The 13,269-nt window shown below is 42.4% G+C and overlaps 1 protein-coding gene across 1 annotated transcript in view; it reads left to right on the top strand.

Moving 5' to 3' along the window:
- Positions 1 to 1,178: 1,178 nt before the first annotated feature.
- Positions 1,179 to 13,269, top strand: part of DENND5A (DENN domain containing 5A) — a 97,670-nt gene continuing 85,579 nt past the window's right edge. The window contains exon 1 of the mRNA XM_037522637.2: positions 1,179 to 1,567. Coding sequence (XP_037378534.1) covers positions 1,459 to 1,567 — 109 coding nt within the window. The 5' untranslated portion in view covers positions 1,179 to 1,458. The remainder of the gene's footprint in view (positions 1,568 to 13,269) is intronic.

The following is a 13,269-nucleotide window of genomic DNA, read 5'->3' as shown; positions in this document are numbered from 1 at the left end:
GTCCCCCATTCCTATCCCACCCTCTGGACTTTATTCCTCATACCATCGTCACAAGATCAGCTTTTACTAGTCTGTATGCTTTCAATAAATGGCACAAGAACTCAAGTAGCAGAGTCTCACCTTGCAAACCTGCTCCAGGACTGCTGTGTCCTTCATCCTGTTCCCCTGCAAAGTGGCAACAAAGTTCCTATTGCAACATATTCACAAAAAATCTTGATTGCTGGCACCTAGAGATTGCCCAAGGTCACATAGCAAACGACAAAGTCAAGATTCAAATATGAGTATTCTGTTTGTATAATCCGTGCTAGTAACCACTATACAGATTGCCTTCGTATCTCCATTTTTCTATCCAGTCTCTGTGGGAAACCAAATGGGCAGACCAAGACAAGGACCTGGAGAAAAATACCTCTTCTTTTCATCCCCCACTTCTCTCAGGAGGATAGGCTCAGGGATGGACTGAGAATTCTCATAAACAGAAGGGGAGCGGGAAAGTGGCAGGGAAGTCTGGAGTCTCCAGGAAAGAAAAGGGGACAGACAATTTGGTGGGTGGGAAAAGGCTTAGCTGGAGTGGGCCAGGGAGCTGACCACGACCTTAGTCCAGGCTTCATCTCTCTAAGACTCAATGCTGGGGAAAACCCTGAGCCGAAGGCATTCCGAGCCTCAGTTTCCCCATTTGTAAATACAGGACCTGCTCCTCTATCTCCACCCTCCGCTCCACCAGGGATCGTGCTGGGCACCGGCGCGGGGCGCGTGGCAGGGAGGGGGCGCTCTCTGAGATCTAGGCTGAACACCCGCAGATCTGAGGGGGGGTCTGTCACCTTCGGCGTTTAGTCCTGCGACCCTTCCTACTCCTACCACAGGGCCGGGCTGAGGAAGGGACGCCCGACCTCCAGTCAGAGCGGCGGTGGGGGGTGGGGCAGGGCTCAGGCCGCGGTTTTGCGGGTGCGCCAGCCCCTCCCGCCCCCCCCGCGGCCCTCCCCAAGGGAGTCGCAGCCCCGGGGACGGTGGCGGCTGCGGGCGACGAGACCGTGGCGGCCCCGCCGCGGGGACCGCCCGGGAGTCCGCCGCCCGCGGGGCGAGGAGCATCACGTCATCCTTTCCGCGCGGCGCCCGCCCCTCCCCGCGACGCCTGCGCAGGCGCGGCGGGGGGGGCCGGGGGCTCCGCGGCGCTCTCCGCCCTCCCCCAGGCGCCCTCGGCCGCGGCGCTCTCGGCTGGCGGCGGCGGCTCGGGGCGGAGGAAGGCGACCAGGATGCGGCGCGGGGCGGCCCGGTGCCCCCCTGCCCAGTCACGGCAGCCGCGGCGGCCGCGGGGACCGGGCCAGGGCCGGGGGCGGCGGCCCGAGCCGCGGTAGCGGCGGCGGCGGCGGGAGGGGCGGCCTGAGGCGGGCGGGCGCCCGGGTGCGGGGGCTCCGCGCTCCGCACGGCCCGGCCCGGCCCGGCTCGGCCCCGGCGGGCGCCATGAGCGGCGGCGGCGGCGGAGGGGGCTCGGCGCCCAGTCGCTTCGCCGACTACTTTGTCATCTGCGGGCTGGACACCGAGACCGGGCTGGAGCCGGACGAGCTGTCGGGTGAGTGCGCGCCGAGCCCGGGGCTGCCCCGACCGCGCAGCGCTCGGGGACCCCCCTCTCCCCCGGGAGCCGCCTCGCCCGCTTTGTCCCCCGAGCCCGGCGGGGGTCGTCGGAAGGACCCGGGGCGGGTGCGCGGGGTCGCCGCGGTGGCGGGAGGCGGGGGTTGGGGGGCGTCGGGCTGGAGGGGGAAGCGGGTGAAGGACGCTGTGTCTGTGCTTGGGGGCGCGGAGAGGGAGGGGTGTACCCCGTCTGGTGACGGTTGAGTGACTTAGGATAAAATAAAGGGAGCTCGCCCTGCAACTCCGTTAAGGGGGCAGAAGGCTTCCCAGGTCCTAGGGAAAGTAAGTTCCACTCCGACTAGGAAAAAAAAAAATAAAAGGCAAAACAAAAGCTTGGTGAGTTTATTCGGCCCCTTCCCAAGGCGCCTGGGCTAACAGTTCCTCAGACGTTCTAACCCAGCCCTAGGCTGGGCCTCCGGGTGGATGGGACAGTGAAGTGACCAAGGGTAGGATGAGAACTCTCCCCCTGTAGTTTAGAAAGGGCTTGTGCCCTGGGGCCTTATCTTTTTGTTTTTTGAACGAATTTGCCTTTTATTTGAGGCCGGGGTCTTTGTGAATAAAAGGGTAGCAACTTAGTTGCAGAGTTTGGGTGGCGTTGTGATGGTGCCTCTCAAGGCATCTTTCAAAGGGGAGGTTTTTTGGGAAGTGCAGATGGGGCTGGGATAAGATTTGACAGTAAATGCACAAGAGTGTCAGAATTGAAAACTCCGGTGAATTCCACTGCATCGTCATTGGAACTGTGGATTGCAACATTTTCGAAAAAGTTTTTGTCTGTGGAGTGTCCAGTTTGCTGGTTTCTTGTGGGTGGAGGATTGTTGTGTCACCCTGACTTGGTGAGGGATACAACTTCCAGTTTTCTGTCTTAATGTATCCACTGTAAAGTTTTTCTACTGCTGACAGGTTTAAATTTTTTTCTTTCTCAGCAGCTTTTCTTATGAAAAAAAAAAAAAATAGGTGCATACTTAAAATGATAAAAGTGGACTGTCTTTCCAAAAAGGGTAAATTTATGACTTTTAACAAGGTCATAATATGTATTTTCTTAAATTAAAATATACAAAGCAATAATACAATTTAATTCTCACTTTTTTTGGGGGTAGCTTTAGTTTCAAATTCTCTTGTAGGTCTTCAAATTTTTACAATACAGATGTGAATTTTTCATCTATATTTCATATTTTTTAAGTGTGAATTTGTGGTGTTGTTGGAATTCAGTTAAAGGCATTGGAGCTGGAAGTTCCCTTAGAGAGGAAAATGAAGTTGGGTAAGGAGTATAGCGCCTGCTTCCTAGTGTTAATTCCCTGACTTTTTGTCCAGTGCTCTTTTCATGACACTAAACTGTGTTTCATTGCCTACTTGGATCTCTAGAAAAACACCAGCATGTTGAGAAAGACTAAAAATAACACAGTTCTCCCTAGTAAATGGAACTTTCAAGGTGGTGGAATATGCTGTGCTTTTGTGTGTCAGTTTAACTATATAGAAACTTGATTTTAGAAAACAGAACAGTTTCCAAATGATAAAGTATAGAAGCTGGGAAGTGATTTGTTAGTGACAGCATTGGTTTTGTCCTTAAACATTCCCACTATTGACTATTTTGATGACTGGGAGCAAATTAGATACTCTGCTGGGGTCCTCATCTATAAAAAAGAGAATGTAAATAAAAAACTCATCAAGTACACCCTCAAAAATGTTAATTATCTTTTAGTGAATATCTGTTAATTATCTGGCTTTTAAGCAAGCTAAAATTATATCCTTCTGAAAGCTTATTGGGAGAATAAAGAAAGGGGGATGAGTTGTATTTAAAAGGGGGGTATTTTTCTCTTTTTAAATGTGGTTGCAGTAGTGGAATGCCAAGACCATTTATTCAGTAGGTCGCCTTTGTTAGAATAGGCACTGATTGAAGGATTTCTTTTTTCCTTCATTTCATTTCTGGTGGGTTGGTAGGGAAATCTGGATTACCCAGAGGGAATCTTCGAATAAAACAAAACAGAACAAGTAGCTTTATAAGGGTCAGCCTTTACTCTCCAGGGCACATTTTCTCTCCTTAGCCTGCCTTATAGCTCCCAAACTGATGATGTCATGGTAAGTGAAACTACAGGAAACTGTGAATTGCACCCAGATTCTCTAGGGAGGTAATGTGGATTCTATTCTCTTCGAGCAAATGAAGTTAATGTATACCTCAGGCAGCTTTTATATTTTTAAGAAGTCAATCCAGAACAAGCAAGTTAAAGATCGTCAGTGTTCCCTCTGGTTTTATGGAGAAGGGTTAAGATTCATTTTTCTCTGCAGTATTCAGCATAGAGCTTGCTGTGTTGATTATGCTCTTTGATCATTGGATTTTATAGGAGTCTTTTCCTTTCTTGGAAACTTAAGCATTTAGGCAAGTTATGTAGTTTTTTGTTGTGTAAGAAACAGAAAAATGTTGCTTTCTGGTTATTTGAGGAAGTACTTTGTGTTGGAAGGAAAGGAAGATAATCTGTGAGTGAAGCATAAGTCTAGCTGACTTTTGGAAATGGTATCTGCTTAATAGCTGATTGATTTTGTCAGTTAGATAAGGAAATCTGGAAGAATTACTCCTGCTTTACTTTCTCCATTATTGCTGGTTAAGTGGTGGCTGGAGGCGGGACAGATGGTAGTAAAATATAGTCCCTCTTTCTACGCCTTTGATGGATGTTTTTGGTATCTTCATTTTCCTTTTTTTTTTCTTTTGGTCATCACCTGGTGACTGCAGAAGGTATACTATGAGGTGGAACTCAGGAGTTTACTTCCCTCTTTTGGTCAGAGCGCTGTGTTTCCAGAATGCTAATGACCTGTTTCTTACTTTGGAATCTTTAAGTTCTCTGAACTGACCTGCACACAGCATTGAGATGTAAGTGTCCTAGGTTTATGTATCCACTACTCCAGTTTTCCCAGGTTCTCAGCAGAGGACCTTGCCAAGAATTGAAGAGGTTGGGGACATAGATAAATGTGGGACTGGCCAGAGTGTTCTGTATGAGTCTACTTAGAACACTGAATACAATGAAATCGTCTTTTCAAGTCACCCTTAGAAGAGAGGAAAAATGCCAGTGGACTGGTCAGATTGTACTCCTTAATCATATTGAGCAGTGAAGTTAGAACTTTAGAATCATGGAATGTCAAACATGGAAACACTCTTGAGGATTATATAACCTTTTGATTTTACAGGTGAGGAAACTGAGGCCATGAGAACGTTTGAGAATATTTGTCCCCTTGCCACATTTCATTCTTTTCTGCTACTTTGCATGCTACATAATAATCTGATGAGTTAGAGAGGACAAGTAAAATATTTGTCTAGCAGTGGTAGGAGCAGACATGGTGGTTTAATCTGCCTCCGCTTCTGTTTCTTGTTAAGAAAGAATGCTATGCATGATGGTTATAAGGGATATCTTCTTTTTAGCCTTTTCTTTTGAAAAGGCTATAACTTTACAGATAAGTTTATATAACTTACAGATATAACTTTACAGATAAGATTGACATGAGTGGTATTAGGAATTTAAGTACATCCTTTCCCCATATGCATTGATTAGGATTTTGCTCCATTTTGCTTTATCACTTGTATGTGTGGGCTCCCTCCTTCCCTTTCTTTTCCTCTAATATATGTAAACAACTTTACTGGGTTATAATTCATATATTAATTAATTTATTTAAAATGTATAATTCAGGGCCTCCCCAGTGGCGCAGCGGTTGAGCGCTGGGCTGCAAAGCTGGCGGCAGCCTCTGCAGCGCCGGTTCGATCCCCGGATGCTCCCCGGCCACTGGAGGAGGGTCCCACATCGCGCGCAGACCTCTCCTGCCGCCCGCTGCTCCCCTCCGCAGTGTATTTCGGTCCTTCTGCCTGCTCTGCTCCCCGCTCTGGCTCTGGTGAATTCTCTCACCCTCCCGCGCTTCTGACTGTACCCAGTGCTTGTATAAATCAATCAATGAATCAATCAATCTTGTATAAATAAATAAATCTTTAAAAAAATGTATAATTCAGTGTTTTTTAGTATAGTCAGAGTTTTACATTGATCACTACAATCAGCTTTTAAGATATATTCATCACTCTCCCCACAAAACCTATACCTGTTAGCAGTCACTTCCATTTCCTTCCAACAGCCTAACCTCCAACCCCAAGTAACCATGAATCTATTTTTGATCTTTATAGATTTGCCTATTCTGGACATTCCATATAAATGAAATCATATATGGTCTTTTGTGACTGGCTTTTTCTTCCCTTAGTGTGTTTTCAAGGTTTACCCATGATTTAGGATGTATTGGTACATATATTTTTTTTTTATGATAGGTAATACTGCATTGTATGAATATGCCACATTTACCCATCAGTTGATGGGTGTTGGTATTTGGGTTATTTATACTTCTTGATTATTATGAATAATGTTGCTATGAACATTTGTGTACATGTTTTGTTTGGGCATATATTTTCATATCGCTTGTGTGTATACCGAGGAATGGAAATCCTAGGTCATGTGGTAATTGTATGCTTAACCATTTGAGAAATTACAGGTTGTTTTTGAAAATAGCTGTACCAGTTTACATTCCCATGAGCAGCAAAGGGGGGTTCCACTTTGTCCTTATTCTCACCAACAATTTTTTGTCTTTTTGATTATAGACATCCTAGTGGGTATGAAGTATCTTTTTGTGGTTTGGATTTGCATATATCTGATGTCTAAGAAAGATGTCTTTTATTTATTTTTATTTGTTTATATACTTTTTACATCGTCATTCACTCTCCTCTCTGGTATACTCCTCATAAAATTACCACCACCCAGACACTCATGAACTGTCACCATAGTCTCTTGTGCTCTTCTCTCCCATGTTTTGATCCCTCTACCTACCCCTCCCCCAGTTGAATGTAAGAAAGAGATCTCTTTTTTTTTTTAAGTTTTATTTTATTTATTTAAGTGTACAAGAGCTGGGGTATATATAGGTCAGAGGTGCAGGGGGTGACAGTATTCACTAGAATGAGGAGCAAAACAGGCAGATTGACTGAAATACACTGCTGAGGGGAGCAGCTGGCGAAACATGAGAGGTCTGCTGCACTATGTGGGTCAACTCCTTGGGGGGGGGGTGGCGCGTCTAACTCATGCTGCAGTGACTGCTGATAGGTTCATAGTGCTGAGACTTAACCCCTTTTACCACCAGGGAGGCCCTAAGAAAGATACCTTAAAGGAAAAAAAAGTGATCTCTTGCGAGAGAGGAAATGACTATAAAAAGTTTTGATAAGTCAGTTTCAAATAAGAAGTTACTATGAACTCAATTTAATTTTAATTTACTAGTCTAGATAGTTCTATGCAAATTCTCTCATGGTCATTTTATAAAAGAATCTCTGCTCAGGAACTCTAACTCATAGATGAAACAAAACTCAAATCCTGACAGTTTCCCGTGGGCATCTGGGGATACTGCTGGAGATCAAGGTTGCTGGGGGGGGGGGGGCTATTCCCTAAGCTCTTGTATGCATAAATGAATGTGGTTTTTTTTTAAAGATTTATTTATTTATACAAGAACTGGGGTACAGGTCAGAGGTGTGGGAGGGTGAGAAAATTCACCAGAGACAGAGCGGGGAGCAGAACAGGCAGACGGACCAAAGACACTGCTGAGGGGAGCAGTGGGCGAGGCAGGAGAGGTCTGCTGTGCCATGTGGGTTTCTCCCTGCCTGGCCGGGAATCGAACCCACGCTGCAGAGGCTGCGGACAGCTTGGCACTCAACCCACTGCGCCACCGGAAGCCTTTAATGTGTTTTCTTTTATAAGGTAGGACAAATAAGTTAAGAGATTGACAGACAAAACAATTACAGAGCATCCAACCCAAGGCAGTTTAAAATTACTTGCTAAATTTGGTTGGTGAGACTGTATATTCTTAAACATAAGAGAATCCCATTTCATACTCCCTCCTAGAAGGAGGATAACATGAATGTAAATGGATGTTTAATGACACTGGGACCATGATCTTTTCGCCTTAGGAAATCCTGAGTCATAATGTTTGGTGCTTAAACCAAATTCTCTTAGACTCTGCTCAGCCCTTCCTTCCTTCCTGGATTAAAAATAAAGTTTTCTTTGCTTAAGGCTACCTTTGGCAACACCCATTTCCAGTCCTATATCCTTTTATAAGCTTGTTTTTTTTTTTTTTTTCTCCTAACTCTAGTGGAAGATATACATGGACTTGACTTAGTCCCTCAATTCTTGTTGCCATTCCTGGATTCAAATTGCTCTAAAGTGGTCTTAGGCGATCTCTCAGAATACATGAGAAAGTTGTACTTGATATGATTTAGATTTCTTCTGGATATGGCATAGGAAAAGAGAGAAAGAAAAAAAAAAAGAGAAAAAAATTCCACATGCTGATGGAATTCAGAGATTACATATATGCTGACCTTGCCAGAATTTTAGATTGAGTTCTCTAGAGTTATTAAGTGAGGTAGATATTGTCAAATGCCCATTTCCCAATGTTTTGTTATGGCTGGTTTTAGTTTGGAGTATGTAGAACTCTTTTTTTATTTATTTATTTATTTATTTATTTATTTGTTTGTTTTGTTTATACATGCACTGGGTACAGTCAGAAACGCGGGAGGGTGAGAGAATTCACCAGAGCCAGAGCAGGGAGCAGAGCAGGCAGAAGGACCGAAATACACTGCTGAGGGGAGCAGCGGGCGGCAGGAGAGGTCTGCGCGCCATGTGGGACCCTCCTCCGGTGGCCGGGGAGCAGCCGGGGATCGAACCGGCGCCGCATAGGCCGCGGGCAGCTTCGCAACCCAGCGCTCAACCGCTGCGCCACCAGGGAGGCCCCTGTAGAACTCTTGACTAGGTTTATGAGTGGCAGAAAATGAGAGCATGTGCCAGCTCTGTAGCTCCTCTTTTAACTCTAGGAATTAAGAAGGGAACAGGCAGAGTTTGGACCATGAAGTAACTCAAATATAATACTTAGGATATTTGCTTGATTGTCATCCATAGGATCTGTCATTATTCCCTGTTAAATTAGTAGGTTATTTTGTTCATTAATATGATGGGTAAGTCAGGTCAAAATTTTAATGTTCCCTCTGTGGTCTATTGTTTGGGCTGAGCTAGTTGGGTTAGTCTAAAATGTTTTCATACAGTGCTAAGAGACCTTAGCAAGAAGAAAGTCTGTGGGTGGGGGGCGGGAGGGGAGGGATTGGGGTCAGAATGGGGCGTTTACAATTGTATGGGGGAATATAAAAATAAAATTTATTATTTAAAAAAAAAAAAAAGAAGAAAGTCTGTGCAGGTCCCCCTTATTAAAATTCATTGCTCTGTGAGTATGGGATTCCTTAATTACTAAATTAATGTAGCTGGCAAAACGTAATCTTGAGTGTGCATTTGTTTATATTGGTCACAAAATCAAAAAATGTTAGTGCTAGATAATAGAGATAATCCACTCATTTTAAACAGATGGTAGTGATTGATATTTGAAAAGATTGTAGTTTTATACTATACTTTAAAGATGTTCTTAAAATTTTTTTATCCCTAAGTGGAAGTGTATTGCCTTTAGTTTTGAAATGTTTGAATATATGTCTGTTCAGCTTCATTTTTGTTAGATTCATCACATTTGTAAATTTTTACTGTATATTGTATTGAAAACTTTTACCATATACATAGTTTTATTTGTTCAGTTAAAAAATATTGTTCCAGGGCCTCCCCGGTGGCGCAGCGGTTGAGCGCTGGGTTGCGAAGCTGCCCGCGGCCTCTGCGGCGCCGGTTCGATCCCCAGCTGCTCCCCGGCCACCGGAGGAGGGTCCCACATGGCGCGCAGACCTCTCCTGCCTCCTGCCGCCCGCTGCTCCCCTCAGCAGTGTGCTTCGGTCCTTCTGCCTGCTCTGCTCCCCGCTCTGGCTCTGGTGAATTCTCTCACCCTCTCGCGCTTCTGACTGTACCCAGTGCATGTATAAACAAAACAAACAAACAAACAAATAAATAAATAAAACATGCCTCTATTAAAAAAAAAAAAAATTAAAAAAAAAATATTGTTCCATTACACCCTAAATTTCCTGAATTTAGATTATTAATTAGGGGATAATATAGTAAAGGTGCAATTACTGTGTTCTCTGAATAAAGCAGATATTACCATTTTACCAAAAAAAAAAACAAAACTTTTTATCCCTACTTAAAATGCAGTTTTTGTCCAGTGTTATCAAGCAAGTTAGAACTGTCAGAATCCAGGCCGTCTGTCTGATCTCCCACCATTGATGATATTAGTTTTTTTAAATTATAGATTTGGGAAAACAATCATTGAATAGCAGTACTTGTGGTATGGTCTTTTTAGTCAGTCCTCAACTTTCATGGCAGTAGAGGAGCTCTCAGCAGAGGAACTGGACACTCATTTTCTGAATTATAGTTAAGGCTAGTTGTTGTTTTATATATTTTTCCCTCTCTCACCACTCTTATCAATTCCGAAAATGTTTTTCGTATACCACATAGTTACTAGGACTTTGTTTCTAAGAAACTCCCTTTTTGTGTGTGGAAGGCTCATCTGTTTTCTTTGGGGAAAAACAGTTTATATCCGCTAACCTCAGAAATCCCTCAGTATAACCTGCAGTTTGCATCTTTTGTGGTTGTGGTTTGGGGGCTGACTGTGACTTCCGGTTTACTTTATTCTTTATGATGAAAGGAGATGGGAAGAAACAAAGAAAGTTATAGGATTTTTAAAAGCAGGAAGACAGAGGAGGAAATGATTTAGCAATAATAACCATAAACCATGGTTTATAAGATACGTGAATAAATCCAATTTATAATAATATGCATGCGTTTTTGTTATAATACATTAGAATTACTTTCCAGGCATGTCAAAGGACTTGGTTCTTTTCTCAATTATGTCATCTCTGATGCCCTTGCTTTCCTTTGTTTTTGTAGTTTTAAAATAAAATAAAATAATGACCTTCTAGCAATGTTTTTGCTAAATTATAAAGGTAGGTATTAATTATCGTTATGTTGAAGAAAACCAGAGATTTTATTTTGGGCTAATTAGGTATCTCCTTTCTTACTTTCCCCAGAGCCTTTATTTGACAGTGACCATTAAAATTTTCCCTCATTTTTTCCCTGATTATAAAAACCACAGTTTATTATAAAAATTACAACACTGCAGAACTTTGTTGCAAACATGGTTACATACACTTCTTTGAAACTCTGAAAAGACAGCGTCTACCTTTTCATAGACATTTGTTTTATTATCAAGCAACTATTACATGAAGGACTGTTATATGGCAAAACTAAGAAATCTGTTATTTTCTCCCAATATAAGATATAGCACTTAACTGTATTAATTTTATTTTATTGCCCCAACCCAGCACTTAACTTTTTTTTTAAGATTCATTTTTATTTATTTATGCATAGAAGAACTGGGGTTTAGGCCAGAGATGTGGTGGGTGAGAGGATTCACCAGAGACAGATTGGGGAGCAGAGCAGTTGGACCTACTGAAATACACTGCTGAGGGGAACAGAGGGAGAAACAGGAGAGGTCAGCTGTGCCATGTAGGTTAGCTTCCTAGCTGGGGATCGAATTCAGGCTGCAGTGGCTGGAGATAGCTGAATAGCACTGAGACTTTAACCCCTGCGATATCAGGGAGGGCCCTTAGAACTTAAATAAACCAGACTTCCACAGTTTTTCTGTGCTAAGTAAAGAACATTGGAATCTTTAGAAAAGAGGGATAGCAATGATTGTTTTCCTGTACTCAAAAAACTGAGGGTCAAATTCAGATTTAGAGGTTATGATGGTGGTTGGCGTGGTTTTTTTGTACTGAACTGATATTTAAATTTTTTTTTTTAATTTGTAAAGCTAAATTACACAATAGGTTAGATGAACCTTCATTTGTAAAAATGAATCTTTACTTTTAATTTATTTAACCATAGCTATTGGCTCAGGATCACAATCTCTTTGAGAAAAATCAAATATCTAGAAATATCGCTTCCTAAAGTGACATCTATTCACGTTTGCTAAATTCTGAGGCTTCTATATGTCCAAATAGTATTCAGTCCCTTTCTTTGCTATAATTACCTAATATTATTCTCCCATCTACATTTTCATACATATCTGTGTGAAACATATATTTCCCTTGTATTTTTATTGTGTGGAAAGTGGTATTTAAGCTTTTGTAGTTTTACCTTCTAGAAGAATGTTTAGTATTTTGTGGAGGATTGTAGGTCTGCTGTTCTAGCTTGTTGTCTGCTTAGTTCAGTTGCTTATGAATGTGGTGTATTTAATGAGGTCAAGGTCACTGAGTTTGTCTTCATATGGACCAGTTAGCTTTGTTCTACCCATTTTTGTGCTAGCCTCAGCTGACTGTCCCATTTATAAGTACACTAGGGCAGAGGTGACACAGGTAAGAAAATGATGCCAAAGTAGGCTTCCATTCCTGTTATTCATAGATGATAATTAATAGGAATTTATTGTTCATTGAATGAATATACTTCACTCAGATGCCAGATGGCATTATTTTCATTTTACAGATTAGGAAATTAGAGTATAGAGAATTTAAAGAATGTGCCTGAGATCCCATAGCAAGAAATGGAAGCCTGTTTCCCCTGTATCTAAAGTCCTCTATCACATATGTCTGTTATTGAAAGACCAACTTGATGGGACAGTTGTTTGCTTAGATGTGTGAGACATAGTTCCTGTCCTTGGTTTGCTCATTGTTTTTTATTAGAAGTCAGGCATATAAACCAACTACTACAGAAAATAATTAGTTCGTTAAGAGAGGTACAGAATACTATTCTCTAGCTTTGTGGTTTATGTCTTGAAAAATTTATCATAGAGGCCTTGACTCTGGGTGGGACCTGGAACAAGGAACATGGTTCTCTTTTTATTCATTGATTAATTCCATGCTCATTTATTATGTACAAATATACATAAGTTATAGAATTTAAGGGTTGGAAAAAAACATGGTTGAAGGTCAACTATGTAAGGAATGGTATATTTCTCTAAAAATAAAGTTTGAGTTAGAAAATGTGTATTTCTATGGGGAACTTAAAATTACAGAAGAAAACAGAAGTAAGTCACACATTAGCTCTTTCATCCAGAATTAAGTTTAACTTTTTTTTTATTTTTATTTATTTTATTTTATTTATGTATACAAGCACTGGGTACAGTCAGAAGCGCGGGAGGGTGAGAGAATTCACCAGAGCCAGAGCAGGGACCAGAGCAGGCAGAAGGACCGAAGTACACTGCTGAGGGGAGCAGCGGGCGGCAGGAGAGGTCTGCGCGCCATGTGGGACCCTCCTCTGGTGGCCGGGGAGCAGCCGGGGATGGAACCGGTGCTGCAGAGGCTGCGGGCAGCTTCGCAACCCAGCGCTCAACCGCTGCGCCACCGGGGAGGCCCTTAAGTTTAACTTTTAATGTGCTTGTGTAGTTTTGTCCAGTTAAAATTTTTTATTGCAGTTATAACTAACATAAATCTTTAAGTATATAGTCTAACATATTTTTATATGTATATACATATGGGTAGTTATCCAGATCAAACCCAGTTTTTAATATATGTAGATGAATGTGTATATGGTTTTACATATTGTGATAAAGTGAAATGTAAAATTTTGTGTTTTAACTTTTTTTCACTTAGTGTCTATCATGACTATTTCTCAGTATTGTGAAGTATTATACTGATATTTTATTGATCCTGGTTGAGAGTTAATT

Source organism: Talpa occidentalis, unplaced genomic scaffold (genome assembly GCF_014898055.3).
Source record: "Talpa occidentalis isolate TD23 unplaced genomic scaffold, MPIMG_talOcc4v2.1 talOcc4.3, whole genome shotgun sequence".
Lineage (NCBI taxonomy): Eukaryota > Metazoa > Chordata > Mammalia > Eulipotyphla > Talpidae > Talpa > Talpa occidentalis.
The sequence above is the reverse complement of the archived record's forward strand: the minus strand, read 5'-3'. Positions and strand labels throughout refer to the sequence as shown.